We start from the raw sequence: 25249 nt of genomic DNA on the forward strand, positions 1-25249 counted from the left end.
AAACTTTTTATCTTCTTAATCTCATTGACACCTTTTTTTTTTATTTTTTTATTTATATATATATATACAATGACTAATAAAAAATGAAAAATAAAAGATACAATATGACACATGGTACCTCGGTACATGCCACTTCTTTGCTGGAGAACTCAACCTTTATCTCAGTCATCATCATCTTGGCATCTCTCAAGCTATAAGGTAAGGCTAATATAGGTTAAGTGGGTAAGGATGAACGTGGGCGATGAACGAAAATGCTAAGTATGTTGCTTCAAAAGAGTAACTAGGGAACAAGTTGGTTAGAAAGGCTCAAAACAAACATGGTCAAAATCGTTTCCTTGATGTTGCATGACTTAGGATTTTGCCTCAAGAGATATTGAAGCAAGTTCTAGCTAATGGTAATACAATCACAAAACTCTCAAGAAAAAATATGCATGAAACTCAAAATCTCACAAGAAAATGATCATGCAAGAAGTATGAATAAAGAATAGAATCATCACCAATTCAAATAAGTATGTGACCCCAAAAGGAAAGCAAGTATTATCATAGACTATGGAAGGTTTAACTAAAAACGACTCAACAAAATTTTTATTTATTTTTTAATTTTATGAACTTAGTGCTCAACAAAAACATTTAAAAACAAAAATGTGAATGATAAAAAGAAATTTAAAAAAAAAATTGAAACACAGATTCTTGCCGTACAATTCAATTTGAACACTGCTTCTGACCCATGCTCGAGTTTCCTTCTCTATCTTAAAAACCACATGGTGGAATTCCAAGGTTTTTGAGACAAAGAAAACTAACAAGTGAAACTTTGAACAATAGGTCTGTAAAAATTTTAAAAATGGACCAAAGAAACAAAATATACAGTGATGCTAACAGTTTTGACCTTCTGTCAAATATTTAGTCACAACTTTTGAACCACTTATCCAAATTACGAAATTCTAAAATAGACAGGGCATGCCAAATAGTCAAATTCCTTACCAATCGAAACAAATTTTCAGCAAATACAAGCAACATGGACAAAAATCGACAACAAAAACAAGAAAAATGAAACTATCAAAAAGTCTAAACATCCCTCCGCCCCCCCCCCCCCAAACCCAAACCTTGAAGCAAACATTGTCTTCAGTGTTAAAATAACTCAAGCATGCAATGCACAAGTCAACACTGAGATTTCAAAACAACAAAGATAAATCGAATAAAAACAAATTAGAAATAGATGACAAAAACTTCCTTGGGGTGTAGAGATGTTTTCCCTTGCGCCTTCTAGTAGCACTAAGTTTTGGAGGTCTTCAACCACACATTCCCACAAACATTTAAGCTTCAGTTGAAGGAGGATTCCGTGAGAGTAAAACCCTCCACAAATCCATCAAAGTAAGTCTCCAGAAATGGCTTGAGTCTATGTACATTCACCTTGAAACTGCTCCCATTCTTTTCACCCACGAGTTCGATTGCACCATAAGGAAACACTTGCTTGACCATAAAAGGACCATACCAACCTACGATCCACGAACACAGAGGAAAGTTGGCGTATCCCGTATCTGACACGTGCGGATATAGATACGCGCCCAATACATTTCAGAGTGAAAGGATACGTTGTTGACTGATGAGATACGCGTATCGTACTGTTGAGATACGAGTATCCTACTTTTCGGATATTGTTTCAAACTAAAATCGAAGGATAATCAGGAAAAAAAAAATTTCAATAAATCCGCACATAATCGTGATTGATTAAAGTTGTCTAAACTGAAACAATTGTTTGACAAAAAAACCAAAACAATTTTGTGTATAAAATTCGGATTTACCTATTTTTCCTCACTCGAACCTAAAAAATTAGACTTTCACCATTAACCGTCGTCTGCAACTGCTATGTCGTCTCCATTGTCTCCGTCTGCAACTGCTTTGTCGTCTTTGTCTGCAACTGCTGGTAAGAGCTTTCGTTTTCACTTTGTTAATAGTTTCGATGCTTTCCAGATCTTACTCCTCAACTTTATTGATTCAATGACTCCATTCAAAGCTTAATCTGATTCCTCAACGCTAAAACCCATCTCTGAAACTAAAAGAGCCTTTTTGATTTTCTGTTTTTAACTTTTTTTATATAATAATATTATTGTATTTTGTATATTGTAATATACTATTGTGCAATGGTCTGGATATTTAGATTATAATAATTTTATGTATATGCTTTCGTGATGTGTTTTTTTATCTCTTAAGTTAACATAAATTTCTCATGTAATAGTCTCTGTCTCTACGGTGGATTGACTCTATGTTTGTTAATTTAGGAAAATAAATCACCCTGATAATCATGTGTATGATAATGCTAATCTGGATAAGGTTGTTGAAAATTTGAATGCTTATTTTATAATGTTTTACATATATTTATTTATTTATATATATTTTTAATTGTCGTATCCCTAACGTATTGTGTCTTCATTTTTAGAAATTTGATGTGCCCCCGTGCCATATCGTGTGTATCTGTGTTCGTGTCCATGCATCCTAAATACCAACTCGTTATGAGCTTGCATGGAAAAAAGTTCAAGGTGGGAGTTAAACAAAAACACTTGTATACCTGGTTCAAACTCCTTCTGAATGATGGGACAATAATGGAACACCCTGGTCTTTTCCTTGTATATGCAACCCTTTTATAAACCTTATTCCTAAGCTCCTCGAACTTGAAAGGAGAGCCTTTAAGGACTTCACTTAGGAGTTTAAACTCCTCATGTGGAACATTCAAATATGCCTCAAAATGATCTTTATAATTGCTAGTCACAAACTCAGAATTCACTAAATGATCAAATACATCAACCCAGAAAAGCACATGAGCATCAGAATGACTTTTAGTAGCTTAAAAATTTTTTAATTCCACAATTATATCTTGAACAGTCATAATGAGCAATCCCTTCTTCATGTTAATAATTGTACCTGCTGTAGCCATAAAAGGATGCCCCATGACCAAAGGAAGGTCACGACTTGGTGTAGGATCATCCTCTATGTCAAGAATGATGAAATCTACGGGAAGCACAAATCGATCAACTTGAACTAACACATCTTCAATGATTCCCTGTGGATATTTAACTAACTTGTTTGCAAGCTGTAAAGTCACTAAAGTAGGCTTAAGCTCGCCCATATTAAGTTGTCCAAACACAAAATAAGGCATGAGATTCATTGAGGCACTAAGATTAAGTAATGCCCTTTCAAATTTTTGTTTTCTAATGGTGCATGCTAGTAAAGCTTCTAGGATATCTCAACTTTGGAGGTAATTTCTGCTGAATCATTACACTAACCTCTTCACAAAGCATCAACCTTTTCATGTTCCTCAAATTTCCTCTTGTTGGTACAAAGGTCCTTCAAGAACTTAGCATAACTCGAAATATGTTTAATCACATCAAGCAAAGGAATATTAATCTCCACCTTTTTGAACTATTTTAGGATATCATTCGAATGCTTGTTGACCTTCAAACGCCTTGGGTATGGAATAAGGGGCATATATGCCTTCATAGAAGAGCTAGGAGAGCTCTTTGAGTTCATGACTAGGCTAAGAGAGCCATGAGAAACTACTGCCCGTGTTTGTCCAACAACTTTAGGAGCTGTAATTGTGTCCATTTTCATTGATTTTGACATGTTTTCATCTTCAATAACTTCACTGTCATCAACATGGACTGGATCATTAACTTTGTCACCAATAACTCTACTATTTCGCAATGTCATAACAGACTTGACATGTTCTTGAGCACCCTTCGGATTCCACATAAACTGACTTGGAAATTGACCATTTTCCCTTTCATGAAAAGCACTAGCAAGTTGCCCCACTTGAGTTTCCAACTTCTTAATAGAAGCTTGAGTATTTTGTATGGAGGTCTAAGTTTGTTGTTGGAAAGAGAGTTGGCTTTGCATAAGAGCAGATAACTGATCTTCGAATGACATTTTCTTAGGCTTAGAAAACACTGGAGGAACCTAAGGTGCACTAACTTGCTGAGTAGAATTTGAACCAAAAACTTAAGGTTGTACATTACCACCATACATAGGATTCAATATAATTTTGAGTTCCCTTAACTGAAGTTAGGGTGAAGCCTTTATGGTGGATTGTACGTGTTTGAATATGGATTATTCTTGAAAGAACAGCCTCTTTGTCCAACATAATTCGCATGCTTGTGATCTGTAAAAGAAGTCAAGGACATGAATCAATATTATGATCAAGATATGAACATATAGCACATATTTCGGGTGTATAGACTTGTTGAGTGCTTTAAGGAGTCAAGTTCTTGACAAGCATTGCAATATCTCAATTCATAGATTCCATCTCTACTTGCAAGCCATCATTTGAGTTGATCTCATAAACTACCACCAATCTTGTTCCTTGTAGGGAATTGTTGTAAGCTCTCACTAAGAGATTTGAACAATTGCAAACTTATTCTCCATTTTTATCCATCAAAACTCCTCCAACAACATAATCTACATACTGTTGTTAATATTATTTAAACCTTCATAAAAAGATTCTACTAGTTCACCCCTTGTGAGATTATGGTTGGGACACTTGAGAAGGAGGCTCTTAAAGTCTTTCCAAGCTTCAGAGAATAAATCGCCATCCTTTTGTTGGAAGTATTTGATTTCCCTTTTGAGTTTTCTGATCTTTTGAGCTGGGAAAATTTCCTTCAAGAACTTCATAGGGAGTTGCTCCCATGAATGTATAGAACCTGCATCCAAAGAGTTCATCCACAACTTAGCATTAGACTTTAGTAAAAAAGGAAACAAAATCAACCTGATTTGTTTAGGAGTAAGCCCTTGAATGCTTTGCGTCTTGCAAATGTCAAAGAAGTCCTTTATATGAAGATGTGGATTTTCATTCAGGTCTCCACTGAAGTGAAGCAAGGTATTCAATAACTGACGTGACAAGTTCATGTTCCCATTGATATTTGGCTGAAAAGCAATGCATGATGGTTGATTTAAGTGTTGCGGTTCATATGAATCCGTCATAGACCTTCTAACAGGTTCAACTTCTCTATCACCCATCTTTAATTCTTTTGCAAGAGTTCGATGATTCTTCTGACTCTTTAGATTGTGTAGAGTGTGCTTAAGTTCTTGATCAACAGGAAGAAGTGCTAGTTTGAGCGATCGTCTTCCTTTCATATACCTTAGGAAAACTTGAGAAATTGATATGTCTACAAAACAAGAAAAACAACCTTAACGACACATCCAAATATTCAAAATAAAAATAACATAAAAGGCTAAAACACTAAACTAAATAGAATTAGAAATACTAAAGAAAAGGAAAGACAAATCCCAAACAGTTTTGAAAACGCCTAGTTTTGACCACAGTGCACTGTTTTGACAATATCTGCCTACTCGAAACTCGAAATGTCAATCCCTTTTTGGGTCGGAAAGTAGACTTCCAGAGCTTTCCAGTGATATGTAATATGCCTAGTAAATCTTTCTAATTAAAATACTTAAGCACAACCACCATCCCTGGCAATGGTGTCAGTAACTTGGTGTGAATAATTAGAGAACACTTCTTTAAACTTGAAAGCACTATTAAGCATTTCATACATGGCATTCCACCTTGTGACAACATCAAAAGGGACACTTGACATCCTATTAAATCTCAACAAGACACAATATTCCCTAAAAGACTCCAACCTTGCCGGGGACGAGTGTATAAACTTCACACAATTTCTTATGGCATCAATCTCACAACTAAGCTTTGTCATTCCATCCTTCACTATCAAATTGAGGATGTGACAAGCGCACCTCATGTGCAAGTGAGCCTCGTCAAGTAAAAGAGTACCATTTGACTTGAGTCTTCTTTACATGTATGCAATAGCGGTGTCATTTGCACTAGCATTGTCAATGGTAATGCTAAACACCTTGTCTATGCCCCAATCATTCAAGCAAACCTCTAGACATCTTCCAATATCATCACCCTTATGAGAAGTAACTTGGACAAAGTTTAGGATCCTCTTATGCAACCCCCAATTAGTGTCCAAAAAATGGGCCGTGATGACCATGTAGTTTATCATTTGAATCGAGGTCCAAGTGTCAGTTGTAATACTCACTCTCAACCCCTCAATCACACTTTTTATTTTAGCCTTCTCTTCAACATACAACTCCAAAACCGCCACCGCCACCGCCACCGCCACCTTATGCCTATTTGGAAGTTTGTACTTTGGATTCAAGTCACGAATAAAATCTCGAAAGTCCTTTTGATCAACCACCCTAAAAGGCATCTCATCTATTATAATCCACCTAACACATCTCCTATCAAGTCTTTTTTGATTGAAGGTGTGAGTTTTTGATTGAAAGTGTGAGTGACAACCGGACCTCCCATCCTCACTTGTGTCAATGTAGGTTGCTTCGGATCCACATTCTCAAAGAGACTAGAACCCGGGCATTTCCTCAAATGCTTAAGAATTCCCGTCATCCCATGAATTATAAGGTGTGCCGGTATTAAGAGTTTGCAATGCTTGCATTCGGCCATGAAAGATTTCTCCCCATTATTATCGGTGATCGTTACCCTCTTAGCATCATTCCACACCGGACTTGGACCCTTTCTCCTATTGCTCTTTTTCCAAGGAGGACCCTCCCATTGTCTCACTACTTCTTCTACTTCCTCTTCCCTCTATTCCCCCTCTTCTTCTATTTGTTCTAATGCAATATCCTCCTTCATATCTGGATCATCATCCCAGCAATCTTCATAATAATCATTATGCAAATAATCTTGAGGTGAGGGAGTGCCTAGTTGAAGGGTACCACTAGGTTGGGTTTGTTTTCGTTTTCCTAATATTGAGGCCATAGATGTACTAGATTGGCTACTAGACATGTCCATCCTAACAAATAAAATAACAATGCACATTAATATATAACAACCACAGTTCATCATATATCCAAATTCCAATCAATAAATAAAATAAATGGTTCAAACATCTAAGCATTCAACATAGAAAATACATGGTTGTGAGAAAAAGAACTCAAAATATATAACAGAAGTCAAAATCGAAAATACTATTTCCAACTGCTATCTAGTCCTACTTAGTTTATAGCATGGTCTCCGGCATAAAATATTAAAATATGATACTTCAACACGCGATAAATTTAGAATTGTAATCAGCTCATAAACAGAGATCAATGTCAACCAGATCAAAGCAAATTCAACATAGATTCAATATAAACATCAGCCCAGCATGATTACCAAACAGTGAAACAGATATTCGGAAAACTTGCAATAAAAAATTAAACAATTCAAACACATAAGCAGAATATAACAGCTAATCAAAATTAAACAATTCTTAAAAATTTAGAATTGTAATCATCTAAACAGTATGTATAATCGAGCAAACAAGTGCAAGTTGTTACCTCAATCCTCAAATCAACAACTCGGTAAACCACATTGCAATCAAGGCTGACCAAAAAAAAAAAAATTTGATTAGATACTAGTAGCAAACCAAAACATAAATGAATTTATGAACAAAATGTATAATCGAGCAAACAAGTGCAAATTTCTCTAAGTTTAATTGTGTGGTTATGGAAGGAGCAAGTTAGCAACCACGTCCAAGGCAGCAAGAAAAAACAAGCCTTGAGTTGACATTATTTAGAAAAATGAAAAGAAAAAGGCGAGAGTGAGTGAGTGGGGGTGGGTCATTGATCTCTTCTAAGCACTGACAGTCACGGATTATGGAGGCATGTTAAGTTGTCAGTCCAAATTAATTACCTAATTTAGGATCGAGAGTTCTGCGACTTCTGTCTATGAGAGAAATCGTCTGAGAGAGAGAGATCGATAGAGAAAGCAGTGGTGTGGCGGTGGCTGTGTGGTGAAGGAAGGCTGGAGAGTCAGAGATAGAGAGGCACGGTGAGGGATGCTTGGAGAGGCACGGTGGTGTGACGGTGGCTTTGTGGTGTGGCGATGGCTGTATGGTGTGGGTGGCCGGAATTCGACACAGAGAGGCACGGTGAGGGAGGCTCAGGGACCAGGGCTGTGCTTCTTCGATTCGAGTGTGATGGAATGGATTACGGAAGAAGTGAAATGGGAGATCAAACCTAAAAACAAATGAACAGCACAGATTAAATCCAAAACAATGAACGGTTGAAATAATTTTCTTATAATTAAAAAATTATATATATATATAATATTTATTTTCGGTTCGGTATGGGAATACAGAAAAAATGGAGATGAAAAACCGAATCCCGTATCGAAAATTTCGGGAATTTTGGATTGGGATTGGGATTTTTTCGGTTTGGTTTGGGATTTTAGGGATTTTTTTTCTAGCCCTAATTGTAGGTCCAGTTGGAAAAGTTGACAATTAGAGATCAAATGGAGCAATTTGGAGCAGTTTTGGACTTGAATTGGATAACATACGTGGATAGCATATGGGCTGGATGTTTTTGGTATTTAAAATGTGTTAAACATGTGTGCTAAAATCTAGAGAAATTAACGTTGAGGCTTGGAAGACAAGGAATTGCACAAGAAAGAGGAATCCCAGTTGGAGAGAAACATTATCTTATCTTATCTCCACCTGTAAGGAAGAATCCTAATCACATCCCAACAATCTCCAACTATTTCTTAGAATCCTAAAATAATTCAAAATGCCTAATCCATTTCCTCCTTGGATTCAGTCATGGCTTATATAAATATAAAGTGTTTTGCAACGTTTGACAAGTGTGCTGCGCCTACAATTCATCCATTGAAGTTGTTGGAATTTTCAGAGTTATTTCTATCTTTGTTTTAAGTTTCAATATTTATTTTAGATTGCTTTTCAACTATGGTGAACATGTGCAACTAAATTTCTTTTTAATTAGAGATGAATTCGAGGCCATGATCTTATGTTTTATATAAATTGATTACATCCAGTTATTGTTTCATAAAACATGAATTCGATTTACTTATTTACTTATAGAAAAATTATTCTTGTATGTGTAAGAATTTGAGTAGACATAATCATTATTTTGATAGAAGTGTACTGATTAAGTTAATGGAGTTTTATACCGGTGGGTTATATGAAACATTCAAAACAATAATGTAGTGGACTTATTGCACTTAATTATAAGTTATTGAGAGACCTACTGTTTTCCTAATAGGTGGATATCAATAGGCCTTATGTGACTATAAAAATGTTGGTCTCTGCTATCCAAATATAAGCTTAAAAGTGTGTTGAGTCCAGTTTTGTGAGAGTAGAAGACTATCTTTATTTCGAGCGTCATGTCTTCTTCATCCTCAGGTGTGATTAATTTTTGTGTGTTAGCATTGACTTTGGTTAATTGTGATTCTATGTGTTAGTTGATAATCAGGTATGTAAGCTATTTTTACATGAAAAGAATTAAGCCCTGGAAATTGATAACCACTTGACGTGGCGATTGGGCCATATTTCTGTAGAAAGAATTAAGCCCAGAAAAAGTCCCCGGAGGTTACCTATTTCCAGGCCTGCATCTCTGCTGCAAATATTGAAGAAATTGAATGCAAGTTTGGTTAAGGGCTGGAATATGGGTGTATGGATACGTCAGCTACAATAATGTGTGGAGCAAGTGTGTGGATACGTCAACTAAATAATGTGTGGAGCAAGTGTGTGGATACGTCAACTAGAATAATGTGTGGAGAGCAACTTAGATTGAACCAGGTGGTGAGCCATATATGGATGGAAAGCTTTGAGTGTCTAGTTTTTGTAGAATCTTACGGTTCGTGATTCCGAGGTCTGAAGAAGAAATTATTGAATTTTTGGTGACTGCTGCTCAGTTAGAGATTTTACTTGGGTTGTGCTGATACTATGGTGTAGGACATGACTGACTTGTACGACAACAATGCTTTCGAGTTATTAGTCGATGCTATTGAGGTATGTTACACGTGTGCTGATCATGTGGGCTAAAAATATGTTTACTTATTTTAATTAGGTTTACTTCAATGTGTTTGGGAGTCCAATTGAAATTAGGTTGAGACTGGTAAGGAAAGCCTAGGTTGAGACTGGTAAGGAAAGCCGAAGGTTGTGGCTGTTTGGGAACAAAAAGAGAGAAGTTGCTGCAATTCCAGGAGGTTGGAAAAGCTGCATGACTTGCAGAGAGAGGGGATTCGAGAGTCATCAGAAGTGAGCTTTCAAATTCACACTAGAATTGGGACAAGGACATCAATCATATTAAAGTATTAAAGGAAAAGCATGCCATTACCATCATCATCATCATCCCCAACACCTTGCTATGATCTCCATTGATCCATCGTTTATGTTTGCACCTTTAATGTTTTTGCCAATGTCTTTGAACAATTTTATTGTGTACCCTATTTCGAAGCAACAAAGATTATGAAAAGCTTGTAAAAATAATGGCCAATTAAGCACTTATCAGGTAACTGTACTCAGATAAACCTTATTCCAACCTAGAAAATCATGGTCCCACAATTGCCCATAACTATCATAACTATGAAGTGGCGTGGAGTGGAGGAGACGCTTCAGATTTTGTGGAGAGGAGGAGATGCTTCGGATTTCGATCACGCCACCTCGAGCGTCGTGCTGTAAAATATATTAAATATATTAATGATTGAACAATACTATTCATACTATGTTTTTATACCACATTTCTATACCACCTTAGGTGGCATCTGATGTGGACAGCCACATCATTTGAAAAATTTGCAAAACCCAAAGAAATGAAGGAGATAAACTCCTCATATACCACAATCATCATTTAATTAACTAGTTTTTCTTAATTATTAGTTTATTAAATAATGAATTAAATTTAAAAATCTGATTAATTCAAATGATGTGATTGTCCACATCAAATGCCATCTATAATGATATGAAAATGTGGCATAAAAATATGTTACGAAAAACATTACTCTTAATGATTACGCGTAACTCATGGGCACATTTTGCAAGAGACATCGATTCATTTCCCTGAGTATTTCCGATCCTTACATTCATCAATCTTGAGGCAGAGTCTCTTGATATTCAACGGTCAGATCGCCTAATGCTCTGTCTTTAAATAGCCCGCTTCTAGTTTGATTTCATTAGATATCTTTCTTTTCGATCTGCACCATGAAGTTCTTCCATTTTGCCAAGTAAATTGGGCTGTTGTTGTTGACTTCTTCTGTATTCATGATCGTCCTAGGAGTCAAGTTCGGGAGCTAACTGCATCTGTCAGAGCTTTGCATGTTTAATAACTCTTGTATGCATATTGTCTCTGCCTCTGTGTGTGTAAGATGCGAGTTTAATCTGGATTATTGTATTGATCAAGGCCATGTATTTATCCTAATGGCTCTGTACTCAAATCTATAAATTCAGTCTATGAATGTGGTTCTGTATTTCTTGTTTCTTTTGTGTTTGTTCAAATGTTAACGATACACCTTCTCTCTCGTTCATACCAATTGTCGGCCACCTGATGGCATGAATTTTCTTCTAGCATGTAAATCAACCAATTGTATTGTAATTTGTACACATCATTTTTGTTTAGTTGGGTTTGATGCCCAATTTCGTCTCCAAGACCAATAGCCACGAGGCCGGGCATTTGGTGCAAAAAATGGCCGATTTTAAGCGAGTTCCGCAACATCCTCCTCAATCACACCAATTCCATCGAGCCCGACTCTCTCCTCCGCCGATCCGAGCTCGTAAACTCTGTCACGTGTTATTGATTCGAGCTCCAACTTTGAGGATTACTCGGCTGAAGTTGACCACACCTAAGGCCGTCTCCGTCTCTGCCGGTGACGTCGACGACCTTCTCCAACGCGGTGATTCGTTGAACACTTGCAGCTACAGTTCCGCCGGCAGCATCTGCGAGGTCGATCTCACCCCCTCCGATTTCGTCTTTGATCAGACGGTGAACTCAGAAGATGAAGAAGAATCAGACGGAAAAAAAGGACGGAGAATGAGGGAGAGGAGAGGAGAGGTTAGATGAGAATCGAACGGAGAAAATGAGAGAGATGAGAGAGTCTGAATGGCTCTAGAAACAGAGATTATAAATAAAAAAATAAAATAAATTATTTATCATTTCCAACATCATTCTCTTTTAGGAGTGGAAAAAAAAATTTTCGAAACCGAACAAAAAAATACCAAACCAAAAATACGGGAATCGGTGTCAAGTTTTTGTTTATTCGGTAATTCCGAACCAAACAGAAATAAAGAAAATATATATTATTTAATTTTTAAATATATATTTAGAATTGTAACAACTGTCGGATTTAGTTGAGATTTAATTTCAACCGTTGAATATAAATGAAACCTAGTCATTAACTCTCTCTCTCCCTCTGTCTCTTGACACTCACAGTCACACTCAATCTCTCGCACCTCAGACTTAAACCTCACCTCACCTCAGTACCTGAATAGAACCTCACCACCCTCCTTGCTGATTTGTCTCTCCTCCCACATCCGTCGCCTGAATCCCAAATTTACTGACACCAATACTCATTCCTCTCAGTCCTCACCTGAATCGCGACTTCACCCACTGTCCATAACACGCACTCCTCCTCACTACACAAGGTAAGAAATTCCTGCAAAACTCAACCAAAGCTCATATATACAGATTGTTTGATTCCAAATTTGATTAGGAATTTTGAATTTGGGTTTCTGAATTAGGGCTTTTGGAATTAGGAATTTCTAAAATTAAGGTTTCTGAATTAGGGCATTTGGAATTAGTGCCAAAGATGGGATCTTGTTTTATGGCAGTATATATATGAAGTTGCTTACTGTTTGCCAGTGCATTTGATATTGCTAATCATATCTGCAGTGCGGTTGGTAGTTTACCTGCTTTTAATTAGTATATTAGATCACTTGGGCAATAATATTTTTCATGTCTAAAAAGGAGACTAGCATTGAAAGTACAATTTTTTTTCGAATTTTACTTGAAATTATGGCAATCAAGTATTTACTTTGTTTTGTAAATGCTCCGTTCTTCTGACTGACAAATCTAGATACCGATTAGGGTAGTCTGGCTTCAAATGTTAGCTAAAGGTGAACACTTTCTGTAGTGGACTTGGGTTTGCTTCACACAACCTCCTTTTTGGAATATAATTGTGGGCAATGTGTGTATTTGTTAAGTAGTTGAAATAAGTAGTTAAAACTTAAAATTGATAGTTAATTTGAAACTTCAGGTCTCTTTCTTCAGTTGGCCTGGATTGAAACAGTTCAAGTTATCTGTTAGTGTTTGGAATTGTAAGTTTATTAGTCATGACTCATGTGTTGATATTATGTTCCAAATTCATAAATGGTCTTGGTTTAAGACATAATATTTTCTTGTAAATCTTGTTTCAGCTAGTTGATTGATTACTCATCCCTCATTCCTTTCAATCCTCTTATTTACCACCCATCTTCGATATACACAGGTTGCAACAGTTTCTTTGATATTTGAAGTACAAGGAGGTGCGCAAGCAAGAACTGGAGGTATTGTGGCAGTACAGTCAATGTGTTAATTGGCATTTGTACTATCTGAGCAAACTGCCTTCTTTTCAAATTGAAAATGCTAATGGACTTGAAATCCTAAAACTATTTCAGGATTCCTAAAAATTGAGATTTCCGAAAATTTGGTTTGGGATCGGTCTTGAATTTGGGATTCCTGAAAATTTCGGTTTGGGAATTGGGACAAAGGTTTCAGTTTGGTATCCCATACCAAACCAGCCCTACTCTTTTCAGTCATACTCATTTAAGATAGGTAAATAGTAAGTCACTCAGTACTACGGGTGATATTAGTGAGAGATTTTAGGTTCGAATCTCGTAAATGACGAATACGATATCAAATTAGGTTGTCTATTATGTAGCTTAGCCGAACTCTCCCCTCTCGTTAGTGTAAAAATATATTGTTGCACTAAAAAAAAAAAAATAAATAAACATAGGTTAACACTTTTATATAAAAGTTTACTAAATACTCACACTTTTTTATTTTTATTGAAAGCACTTTTACAAAATGAGTTTTATCTGTTTTATTTTTACAGCAGAAGCAACAACGGTACCAAACTAGCCCTTAATTTGCCATTAGCTTGCTATTTTTTCTTACTATAATGACTTTTGCAAGGAACGGAGGAGTTCGGTTACCTATTCAATGGACAACTTAATTCGCTATTTAATTTTGAAACAGCCAAACATATGAGAAATATGAAAGGCAAGAGGCATAGATTGATTGGATTATCAACGTGCCGACTGTAGCAAATATACTGAACCGTCGAGAAAATACATGCCAGATGCCACCAAGTAATCCATAAATGTCAAGGACAGTACCAAAAAGCTCGTTGCGGGGCGATGGATGACAAAACCACCCCAACATACCCCACCTTCTCCATTTGACTCTTTCCTTTCTACCCTTTCGAAGGAGCTCAGAAAGAGAAATAAGGACAGCCACAATAGCGAACAACAAACCAAGTGGTACGAAGTGAGGCTTACTTGGGGAGGAAGCCTGTTCAAAACCGGCTGACAAAATCTCTAGACCGATGGTAATGACCAATGAAACCCCCTCTGCTGTAAACAAAAAACACACGCCAAAAGGAAACCGATGGATGAGTTTTGCCCCTACCTTTATGTTGGACCTGCGAATGCCAAGGTCCCTATTGTATCTTGATTCAGAGGGGTCCGTCTTAAAGAAAAAATTAATTTCAAAGTATAATTTAAGGAGAAGATTGACGGCAGTGTATAAGTGGAGTTTTGTTGATTTGTAACTCTCCTTCAAAGTAGAGGCCCTAACATCATCTACGTCCCTGTTAAAGTAATAAAGTGTACTGACATAAGCAGAGGCCGCAAATTAATCCAAGCGTCACACGAGTTTTGTTTAACCATTTCTTCCAGATCGACCTCAATTCGGGTATTCGAATGAGATCCCAGATGTGAAGCACTACAGCTACGGCAGCCAAACACACACCTAGCGCATAGTGGGCACGGAGCTCCATTATGTAAGCAAGGTGAGCGAAACAAACTGCCACAATCTGCACGCAGATTCTAATGACTGCAAAGATCACCATTACTACTGCAGTACCCTGCAAAAGATGTTAAAAAAAAAAAAAAAAAAAAAAAAGAAATGAAAGTCAAATAAAACTTAAATATACACGTAACACAAACAATATACATTGGTTATCGGATTTTTGGATCGCAACCTTCGTCACTTGCCTTACCTTAAATGCAAAATCGTCGTCGTTTGAGTGATCAATAGTAACTCGTGTATTAGACATCTAACTATTCTGATAGTTGAGGATTGCTCCCTTATAATTTCTCTGAAGCCCTATAATTATATATGAGATTTTTGTACAAGGAAGAAGCAGGGAATGTTTTCTGTAACTGATAAGCTCATATTTATATATATTTTACATCAAATTCACTTGTCTTTTCTGAGTTAGTTCCTTATATTTTTGAGCTATTTACTTTGTTTTTGTGTTTTGTAGGATTTGTCAAGCAAAGAAAAGAAAAATAGCACAAGTGAGATTTTAAGTAACAAATTCGTCAAAACTGCCTGTGCAGGTCAGCTGACTTTGGAAGCAAGTTGCGGACAGCTCAGAATGAATTAGAGAATGATCCTTATATGCTTGGAAAGCTACAGATGTTATTTTCTGGAACATTTTGCGGATTGTTAATATCATTTTTCTAGAAGAAGTTATGACCTGTTTTAACACTGAAAGGTTTCCAAGAGGCTGAGCAATTTGTAACTGACAAGAAAGCATTGAAAGCAATAAATCCAATAAATCTAGCAGCCAAAACTGATGCAGTCAAGAACAAACCAGCTAACACCCATTCAAATATCAGAGGAAATGAAATTAAAGATGAGGATTAAGAGGGAGTAATTGGCATAAAGGTTACCCAAGGAGTTACAATTGTTTTACCATTTCCTCTCACTTATTGTTATCACTAAATGGCTATTAGTGGGTGAGTTAAGGAGAAGAAAATGATGCAGCAAGAATTGGTTTAAAAGTAGCGTTGGGGAAGGAAGGAAAGAGAAAGCCTCAGTCGATTTCTTTCGGTTCTATTTTCTCAAACTCATGTCTATCTTTTGTTTTAATTTAAGGATTGTGTAACTAAATTTTTAGTAGTTAGGGGCTGTTTTGAAGCCCGAATATGATTGCAAGTTTGTTATGACATTTTGTTTGAATTACTTTTACGAATGGATGAAAATTGGTTCACTACTTGTCTCATTGATGAATTCTTCATGTGTTTTCTACGAATGCATACTTAGTAAGCTTATCTAGGATTCTAATGCTATGAATATGTGTGTACCTGCCCTTGTCGAATGAGGACCTACATATGTTCTAGAGTAGTACTTGTTAATTGCGATTAACATGTGAACCAATTTCTAGAATAAGTAAGACAACGCCAGTATTTACGATGCCTTATGATGACTCAAACTCTTTTCGTTCTTAATGATTTCTACTTGTTAAATCTATGAACACGCCATTCTAGATTGCATGTTAGGGACTAAGTTAAGTTGAAAACATCATTCTCTTAACATACTACATAAGAAAGAGTAATAGGTTGAGTTCTAACATTGAGCCAACTTGAGCATCTTCATCAAAAAATAAAAGAAATTTGAATGAAACATAACATGTTTGTATGATTATTTGGTGGTGGATAGCAATTCCCCAAACTCGTTTTTCTTAATTTGTGAACTACTTAAAATATGTTTTTGTTCAATTTAATTTAAATAGCAAATCAACTCCAAAAATCCCAAAACTTTGCGTGAGTGTAGCTCTGTGTGTCTAGTGTTTTCATATAAAATTTCGTAAACTTTAGATAAGTGTAAGTTGGTCTAATAATTATTTTTCGGTGGCTAGTCAGTAGGGACAGCAGCCCAGTTTTTGTGACATTTTAAGTAGTTAGATAAAACAATCTTCTATGGGAAAGACCCTTATTTTCATATGCTACAATTGAAAAATCTTAGTGTTAATAAGGAAATCAATAGGACATTTGTGTGCTACTTTGTGGTGTGCTTTTAATCCTATCAGTAACCACAACTCTTGTTTTTCTATTTGAAAAACAGTGGGAAACGGAGAAAACAGAGAAAAGGTCTATATAATTATGTCGGGTGGACTTGAATACTTGTGTCGGGTCATTTTTATAAAAATAGAATGTAGACATTCACTTTTATTTATTTATTTATTTTTTTTTTGTTAAAAAAAAATGATGACTGTTGTAGGTCTATTTGACTGAACTATATTTAGGACAGAGAATGAGAGGGGCCAGCGGCAACAAAGAGAGAAGAGAGAGAGATATATAATTCTAAGGTGTATGTTATCTCACCTCATTGTGCCTTTATTTATAGTAGTAGGGAAGGTTAATTCCTTACCCTTTTAGAATTACAACTTTAATAGGATATTAACTACTAAAGGGAATATTCAAAGATATCCTTAGATACACTGGGATTTACACAATCACATTCCTAATCTAATAGGATTACAACATTTCCCCTTGAGTGTAAATACTCAACTAAATGACGCATCAAGTCTTTCGCGATTAAGCAAGTACAATTGATGAAGTGGTAGGCACAATGAGCGAATGGGAGTCTGTTGACACTAAAAATTACAAAGCCTACGTGGTGCGCATGCCGAGTAACTAATGAGCTAACTACGTCCTTCGGTTGATGTGGGTCGTGCCAACTTGTCGACCGAGCTTGGCCAAGGAGTACAATTTGTTGATGTTGCGTTTGAGTGCATTGCTGACTTCTTGATCTTGCAATTGTGGCCGAGGAAGGAACAAGTCTCGGCCTTTGGATTCTCAAGCCTGAAGACAAGGCTGCTAGTTCTGTGAAGTTAACGAATCGTCGGCACCGGATTCAGTTACAGTGATTATATTTATAAGAGTATAAGTACGTCGAATTTACACTAAACTATATGGACACAAGTACTCAAAAAAGATGTATGTCTTGATGGTAAATGTGGTTCGGCCGTCAATAATGTCGAACGCTGAAACTCACTTGTGAGTATCTAATCATAAAATTACTCAGTGTTCAATGTGCCAAATGTCGTAACTTGTAACACCTTACTTCGCCAAGAAGGCTAATAAGATGACCTCTGCCAATAAGGATTCGGAAACCCCTCTTAACCGAGACTTGGATAGGTAACCAGTTGGCCTCGACGCAGTGCTGTTTATCCAAACTGAAGGTGCTCCTTGGTCGACTGATTCTACGGCAACCGTGCTGTTTATCCAAACTGAAGATGTTCTCCGGTTGCCTTCACAGTGTTGTTTATCTAAACTGAAGATGGGTCGGCGGAAAAAGAAAATAAAAAAAATCTCAAGATGATTGATAGGTTTGCGCAGGGCAGTTATGTGTTGAATTGTAGGGGGCCTGAATAATGCATTCTGCTCTCTATTTATAGCATCAAATCCTCCTTAAGATTAAGTTGAAACCATATTTGGATTAGGACTTCTTATTATGATCTAACTTTATCTCAACTAGTCCTACTTCTATTAGGACTTTGAACTCCCCCCCCTTTTCAGGCCGTATTTATTGCCGGCCGAGAATCCATATTGCATTAGGACACCTTATCGTATTGAGACTTCGACCCATCCACTCATCCAAACTACTCTTTCTTGCAATAGGACTCGACCATCTTTATTGAACAGCCCTGGACCACCAGACAACCCATGATATATTTGGAAAAGCTTTGGGCTGAACATAAACCTACGCTCGGCCCAATAATATAATTTTTGGGCCCAAACATTGCCCCCTCGCTTCTGAGGTCTTCAGCCTAGAACTTCTTAGCCGATTTTTGACCTTGAAAAAGTGATATTAACTTTACAAGATAACTATGGGATAATGAAAAGCCTTACACATCCCATCCACCAAGTGCATTTATGAAGCACGATCTCACAATCCGAATCTTCCTGCACGTCTTGTCACATGTCAATCCATTGGCAACCCTTAATCATGACCCTCGAAAACATGCACCAGCCAAAACGTCTTTTCCACATTAATGCATTAAATCTGCCGCAACATGCAATCGTGCGTCCTCAAACCACGAAAACCTCGATCTTATCCCCGAGATTCCCTAGATATCCATAATGATTAGTGATTTCCTGGTCAATTTCACCCCAAGATTTGAAAATCAAATGCTTCAAAAGATCAAACTTTTGACCTTCCTCTTAAAATGCCTATAAATACTTGAATCCTTTCCCTTTGTATTTTACGCTTCCAGAAACCTTGAAAATCCTCTCGCCATTTATCTTCTAAATCCCAGAAAACCCAGAAATTCTCATCCCAGAAATCCTTCAAATTTTCACAATGGCTTCCAACTCTTTTATTTCCAAGCTCTCTGATGAATATGCCAAGTGCCGGGACTTTATCAACCGGAGTGCCATAAAAAACCTGCGATTTGAAGGTGATTTAAGCACATCCCATCAGATTTAAGCACAACGTCTCGACCTCCATTACCAACCTCCTCAAGGATCATTGCTTGGCACCCCTACGTCAAGGTCTTAATTGGTCGAAGTGGGAATCGACTAAACCCCAAGGGGCTTGGCCTTTAACCACCGCGCCTTGGGTAGCGTGGGTCGAAAGGATGAAGAGGTTCTTTAATAAAGAATGGAGGGCTCTTAGTATCTATGACGCCATCAGGCTCTCGACCATCGAGATCGTCATAGATAAAGAGCTCCTTATGGCAGCTTTAAGCTTTTGGTGTTCGACCACCAATACTATGGTCCTTCCGCTTGGCCCCATTGGCCCCACCATACTTGATATCTCAGCCATTCTCGGGACCTCCCTTTCAGGCCTTCCGATTGATGTCTTTCTCTCTGGGTGTCCATCCAACCTCGACCTCAAGATGCTCTTTGACGAACGTGCCGTTGAATCACTAAGGAAGAAAAGTCAAGAACCCTTAAAAGAAGAAGTTCAGAAATTGCACAAGAACTTCTTCAACTACAACACCTTTATCCAACATTTCGCCGGCCGAGGCGAAAAAACCCTTAGGAAGGAGGAGTGCGAAGCCTTCTTCTTCTATTGGTACAACAAATTCATTTGATGTACCAAATCAAATAAATGTTTGGTCGAGAACATGTCGGTTGCTGAAACATTAGCCAGTGGTCACGTCCTGGCTCAGCTCGGTTGTCCTTGCCTAACTTACTCGTTGTCTGGCCGAGGCAACGGTCCACAAGATTGACCCGCACCAGACCAGCCCACTTTAGGTTCTTTAATTCTGGCTGCAAGTCTATTTCGCCACCCTTAGGCCAGAAACTTCCAACTTTGTACCCACCGAAGCATTGGGTCTTCAATTGGGCTCTAGACCCGCTCCTCCTCATTCGGCCGAAGAAGTCTTTAAATACTTTTTCGGCCTACAAAACCTCTTTGATGACTAGTTTTTCATTTGCCGTCATCAAGAATACCTTCCTTCTATCAGACTTCCATCCTTGGCATGGGATGAAGCCGAAGACACTAACCTCCGAAAGAACTGGGGTCGTTTGATTTAACTTGTGACCTTCCTTTTGGCTATAATGTCAAGCGTGCTAGTTGGGAAATCTACCAACCCCACTTCACCGCATGGCAACTTGGTTATCTTCAAGACTGCCCACTGCTTCTACTAACCTCCCGTTCTCTCCTGAGTTGAGGACGCCTTTCTAGTTCTTCGGAAAGAGAATGCAGGGAGGCCGAACAAGAATTTCAAGAAAGGTACAAGAAATTCCACCTTCGGCTGAACGTCCCTAAAACTCTCAATACTGCCACCTTCGTTGACTGGTAGGCCGCGTATACTTAAGACTTTTTTGACGCGCCCATCGAAAATGTTATCGAGAAAATATTCAGCAACTGCCCGAAGAAAACTTTCGCCCCCACACCCACAGAAACAGCTCAAGGTATTTGTCTATCCACATTCGTTCTTCAAATACCTTACTCAACTTTGCTGACTTGCTTTGGTTTCCTTAGGTGGTCAAGCGCTGAAAAAGACAGATGTGATTGTCATGGCCGTAGTAAAAAAGAAGTCGGTCCTTTCTTCCAAGAAAATCAAAGTAGCCGCATACGCCTTGTTGAGCAAACAGCCCTACCAGGACACCGAGACGGCAGGTGAAGCTTCTCGACCCCCAACATGCGTCAAGAAATTGGCGAAAAAAAGAGAATGAGAGATTCACGTTATCTCTAGCCAGACCACGAGAGCAGCCGATCCTAGTGTCTCTCCTCCCGTTCCGGTTGTCCAAGCCTTGATGGAAAAACGGCCATCACCAACTCGCTAAGCGGCCCAACCAGTCCTTAGGGTCGAGGCTGGACCTGCTGCTGCTCCATTTACAGCTTCGGAGCCGACCGTTACGCCGAATGTTTTGGAAAAGGTGGCCCCACCCGTTGAGACAACTCCCAACCAACAACCAACGATCATTTTAGAAGAGGTATGATTATGTTGTTGGTAACTCCCTTCGTCTTGTCAAATTCATAAGTATTGACGGACTTTTTATTTCAGGATGACAAAAGCAACGAGATCATGTTGACAAACCACCCTCGACCAACCAAAACCCCTATTGTAAATCCCTTTCCTGAGGTTGAGGTGACCGACCCGAGTCGACCTTCTTGCAGCAGATCGCAGGAAAAGGCCATTCGTTGAACCTGAAGCGACAACGGAGACGCCGGTCCATCCTTAGGAACACAACCTCGGCGTTCCTCCTCAAGAAGTCACTTCGGCTTTCGTAAGACTCAATCCCTTTCTCTTGTTAATTTTACTATAACAAATATGAACCTAGAAAATATTAAATGTTAGGTGCCCGACCATTTATTTCACCAATAATTCTACACGCCGAATGGTGTTATCTATATTTCCTGGCCACCTCAGTGGCCGTCGAACGTGGATAATGTCCATCGGCCGCATGAATTGAAGAGCAACCTTAAATACTAGGCTTGGCCATTGAGCTCTCTGGGTTCCAGCAATGAACCAGAGGACATGGCCAAAGTCTCCTCTTGGCAGGTTTAAAGCAAATTCCCTTATGCTTTATTCCTTATAATTTTTCTTCTGCTTAAGATTCTTTCTTGTACAGCCTTCGTGGGAGGTCAAGCTTGATGCTCTTCTTCTAAGCACTTCTCGAGCAGCTGGTTCATCTGCCGCGTCGGCCGAGCCTACGGAGATCGTGGCTGAATCCCGTGTTTTTGCCAAGCTGTAAAAAATTATATCCCTCTCTGTCTCTCAGGTTTTCCAGTGTAAGGGTCTCGACTTCGTAGGGGAGTGCTTGAACGACCTTACAAACGGCGGCTTCCTGAGCATTGAAAATGTTGTCTATTTGCTTGATCTTCTAGAGTGGACCCGACAACATTTTACTTTTGAACAAGCTCTCTAGGTCGAGGACGACTTAAAGGCGGCAAAGATTGCTCATGAAGCCAGCCGATCAGAGATTGAGGCCATAAAAGCGAAGAAGGCACAACTGACTGGTTTTGATCGCCAGATCTCTTAGCTTCAACGTAAAATCACCGAGCTACAACAACAAAGGTCGGCTGTTGTTTCAGAACTTGAAAGGGATTTCGAGATAAATAAGGCTCGACTGACGAATTTCACAGGCTGGCATAAAGCAAATCTAGCAGCTCCAACTTAACAAGAAGATGAGGCAAGCCAAGATCATACTGAGCAAAGTAAGGTGGCTGGAATTGAAAGTCACTCTTGAAACCTTCCTCCCCTCGATCCCCTAGAATTTTAGGAACCCCTTATAAATGTAATTGTACGTCATTTTATGAATTTAATAAGATGATCTTTATTCTCGTATCTCCCATGTGACTGGATAGTATTTCTTTAAAAATTTCTCATTGATTGCAAGTTTGTGAATTAAGTCGGTTCGATCTTTGAGATGGTAAGCCCCCTTGCCTAGGACTTTATGGACTACGAATGACCCTTCCTAATTCGGCGACCACTTACTGAATCTAGGGTCTTTAGTTCCCACAAGCAACACAGTTTGCCAAACCAACTCTCTTTCGCCGAACGTCTTTTGTTTGACTCGTTGATTATAAGCTAGCTCGGCAATCTTCTTCTGGGCTACTAATAAGTTATAAGTGTTAAACTAAATTTCTTCTAAGTCTTCCAACTCTTGTCTCATGAGTTGATTGTATTCGGCACTGAACAAACTATTTTGTTCGATCACTCGCAACGAGTTTATACTTAGTTCGATCGGTAACATAGCGTTATGCCCATAGGTTAACGCGTATGGAGTTATTCCGGTGGCTGATCGAGGTGAAGTTTGATCGGCCCATAATGCTTCATTTAACTTTAAATGCCACATACCAGGTCTCTCTCTTATCATTTTTTCAAGAATGCCGATCAAAACCTTATTACTTGCTTCGGCCTGCCCATTCGCCTGTGGATAATATGGTGTAGATTGCTCAAGTCGGATATTTAGATTTGCCATGTACTCCTTAAACCTGTCAGCTGTGAAGATTGTGCCGTTGTTAGTCAAGATCATTTCTGGTACGCCGAATCTAGTCACAATATTTTCCTCAACAAAATTGCAAACTTTTTTTGTTGTTAACTCAGTGTATGATTTTGCTTCGACCCACTTGGTGAAGTAATCGGTTGCCACTAGTATCCAAGCGTGTTTTGCTGCTCCGGACGACGGCATGATTTTGTTGATTACGTCCATTGCCCATCCTCTGAATGACCATGTTTTGGTAACAGAATGGAGTAATTTGGCCGGGACTCTTTGCATAGGTCCGTGAATCTAACACTGTATACATCCTCAATAAGCGTAGGATCATGATGGCGCACTTCCACAAACGTATTAACCCATATTTACCATTCCGAGCCAAAAGAAGTGTCATCCTATATATACATGACTCATTCCAACGAAGATCGAAATGAAGCAGTACACACCTTTACTTTAAACGCTCTGCATAACCACACATTTAACTGTGACTAATTACAATATAACACGTGGCAGATTGAGTGCGATGGTAATGCCACACCATAAGTGATGAATAACCTAACTAATTGATTTCTCCACTCAAACATGCATGTTTAACTCTCTGCATAATTGTGTTTAGCGTTCTCTTAAATAGGCAAGTAAATGGACTTCTCTTCATTGAATCCAAGCATGAGTAACGATATAACCTATGATTTCTCTCCTCTCATCAAAATCTACAAAGATGGTCGAATTGAGCGGCTCACCGGCACAACCAAGCTTCCTCCATCCCTTGATCCCCAAACTGGAGTCGAATCCAAAGATGCTGTGGTCTCACAAGAACCAGCATTGTCCGGAAGGCTTTACCTCCCCACCAAATCCACCACCAACTCACCCGATAAAAAACTCCCTCTTCTTGTTTACATCCACGGAGGCGGTTTCGTGGTTGAAACTGCATTTTCTCCAATTTATCACACCCACCTTAACGTACTAGTTGCTCAGGCCAATGTTGTTGCTGTCTCGGTTGACTACAGGCTAGCCCCAGAGCACTCTCTGCCAGCTGCTTACAATGATGCATGGGCTGCTATCAAATGGGTTGCTTCCCATTCCGAGGGGAAGGGCTCCGAAGAGTGGCTAAATCACCACGCAGATTTTCAGCGTGTGTTTTTTGCAGGTGACAGCGCTGGAGCTAACATAGCTCATCACATGGGATTGAGAGTAGGATCCGAGGGGTTGAGTGGTGTTAAGCTGAATGGCATTGTGTTGGTGCATCCATATTTTTGGGGAACAGAGCTGATTGGGGAAGAATCGGCTCTGCCCCCTATTGCAAGAGAGTATATGGCTGGTTTGTGGCGTGTGGCGTACCCCTCAACAAGTGGATCCGATGACCCGTTTTTGAATCCTGGTAAGGATCCAAAATTGGGGGAATTGGGCTGTGAGAAAGTGCTGGTTTGTGTTGGAGAGAAAGATGTCTTGAAAGAAAGGGGATGCAATTATAGTGAGGTACTAAAAAAGAGTGGATGGAAAGGGGCTGTGGAGGTCATCGAAGCAAAGGGGGAGAACCATGTGTTCCATTTGTTCAATCCCACTTGCGACAATGCTGTGGCAATGTTCAAAAAAATTGTTTCTTTCATTAATTAATCAGGTTTAGGTTTTATTTGGGAAACATTGTCCTGCCTTTCTAATAAGCGTCATTAAGCCATCAAAATGATGTATTTAAGGAAAAGCGTCATCGATGTGTTTATTTGAGTGTCATGGATGACCAGTTTTGTTGTAGCGTTGCTATTTCACTGATTCGAACTCGATACCTAACTTCGGGTTTACTACGAAGCCAAGAAGTTAAAAAGACATTTATAATTTCTGTCAGCTTTCTTCTTTTATTCATCTATTTACGCTTTGTACTATGTTTTGCTGTCTTATTTGTCTATGTTAAATAAAACAAACTGCTTGGAGGAGTCCATTAAAGAAAACTGCTTTGAAAGTGGATTAGATTAGTGATTGTCTATCGAATTAATTAATTTTCAGAGAACATC

General features: G+C 38.5%; 1 protein-coding gene and 1 non-coding gene across 2 annotated transcripts; both read left to right on the plus strand.

Annotated features, from left to right (window-relative positions):
• The first annotated feature begins 4513 nt into the window (after nt 1-4513).
• Nucleotides 4514-4620, plus strand: LOC125472140. Its single transcript, XR_007254071.1, has one exon. It is a non-coding gene; the product is annotated as a small nucleolar RNA R71 (small nucleolar RNA).
• Nucleotides 4621-23842: 19222 nt separating this feature from the next.
• Nucleotides 23843-25031, plus strand: LOC125472094 (probable carboxylesterase 12). The gene has a single exon (XM_048573150.1). The coding sequence runs from the start codon at nt 23883-23885 to the stop codon at nt 24855-24857; it is 975 nt and encodes a 324-aa protein (XP_048429107.1). The 5' UTR covers nt 23843-23882; the 3' UTR covers nt 24858-25031.
• Nucleotides 25032-25249: the final 218 nt, after the last annotated feature.

The sequence above is a fragment of a genome, unplaced genomic scaffold (assembly GCF_019419815.1).
Source record: "Pyrus x bretschneideri cultivar Hongxiangsu unplaced genomic scaffold, Pyrus_bretschneideri_v1 Contig64, whole genome shotgun sequence".
Classification (NCBI taxonomy): domain Eukaryota; kingdom Viridiplantae; phylum Streptophyta; class Magnoliopsida; order Rosales; family Rosaceae; genus Pyrus; species Pyrus x bretschneideri.

What these genes read in the sequence shown, in the direction of transcription:
- LOC125472094 (XM_048573150.1), top strand. Translation starts at nt 23,883, where the DNA reads ATGGACTTCTCTTCATTGAATCCAAGCATGAGTAACGATATAACCTAT.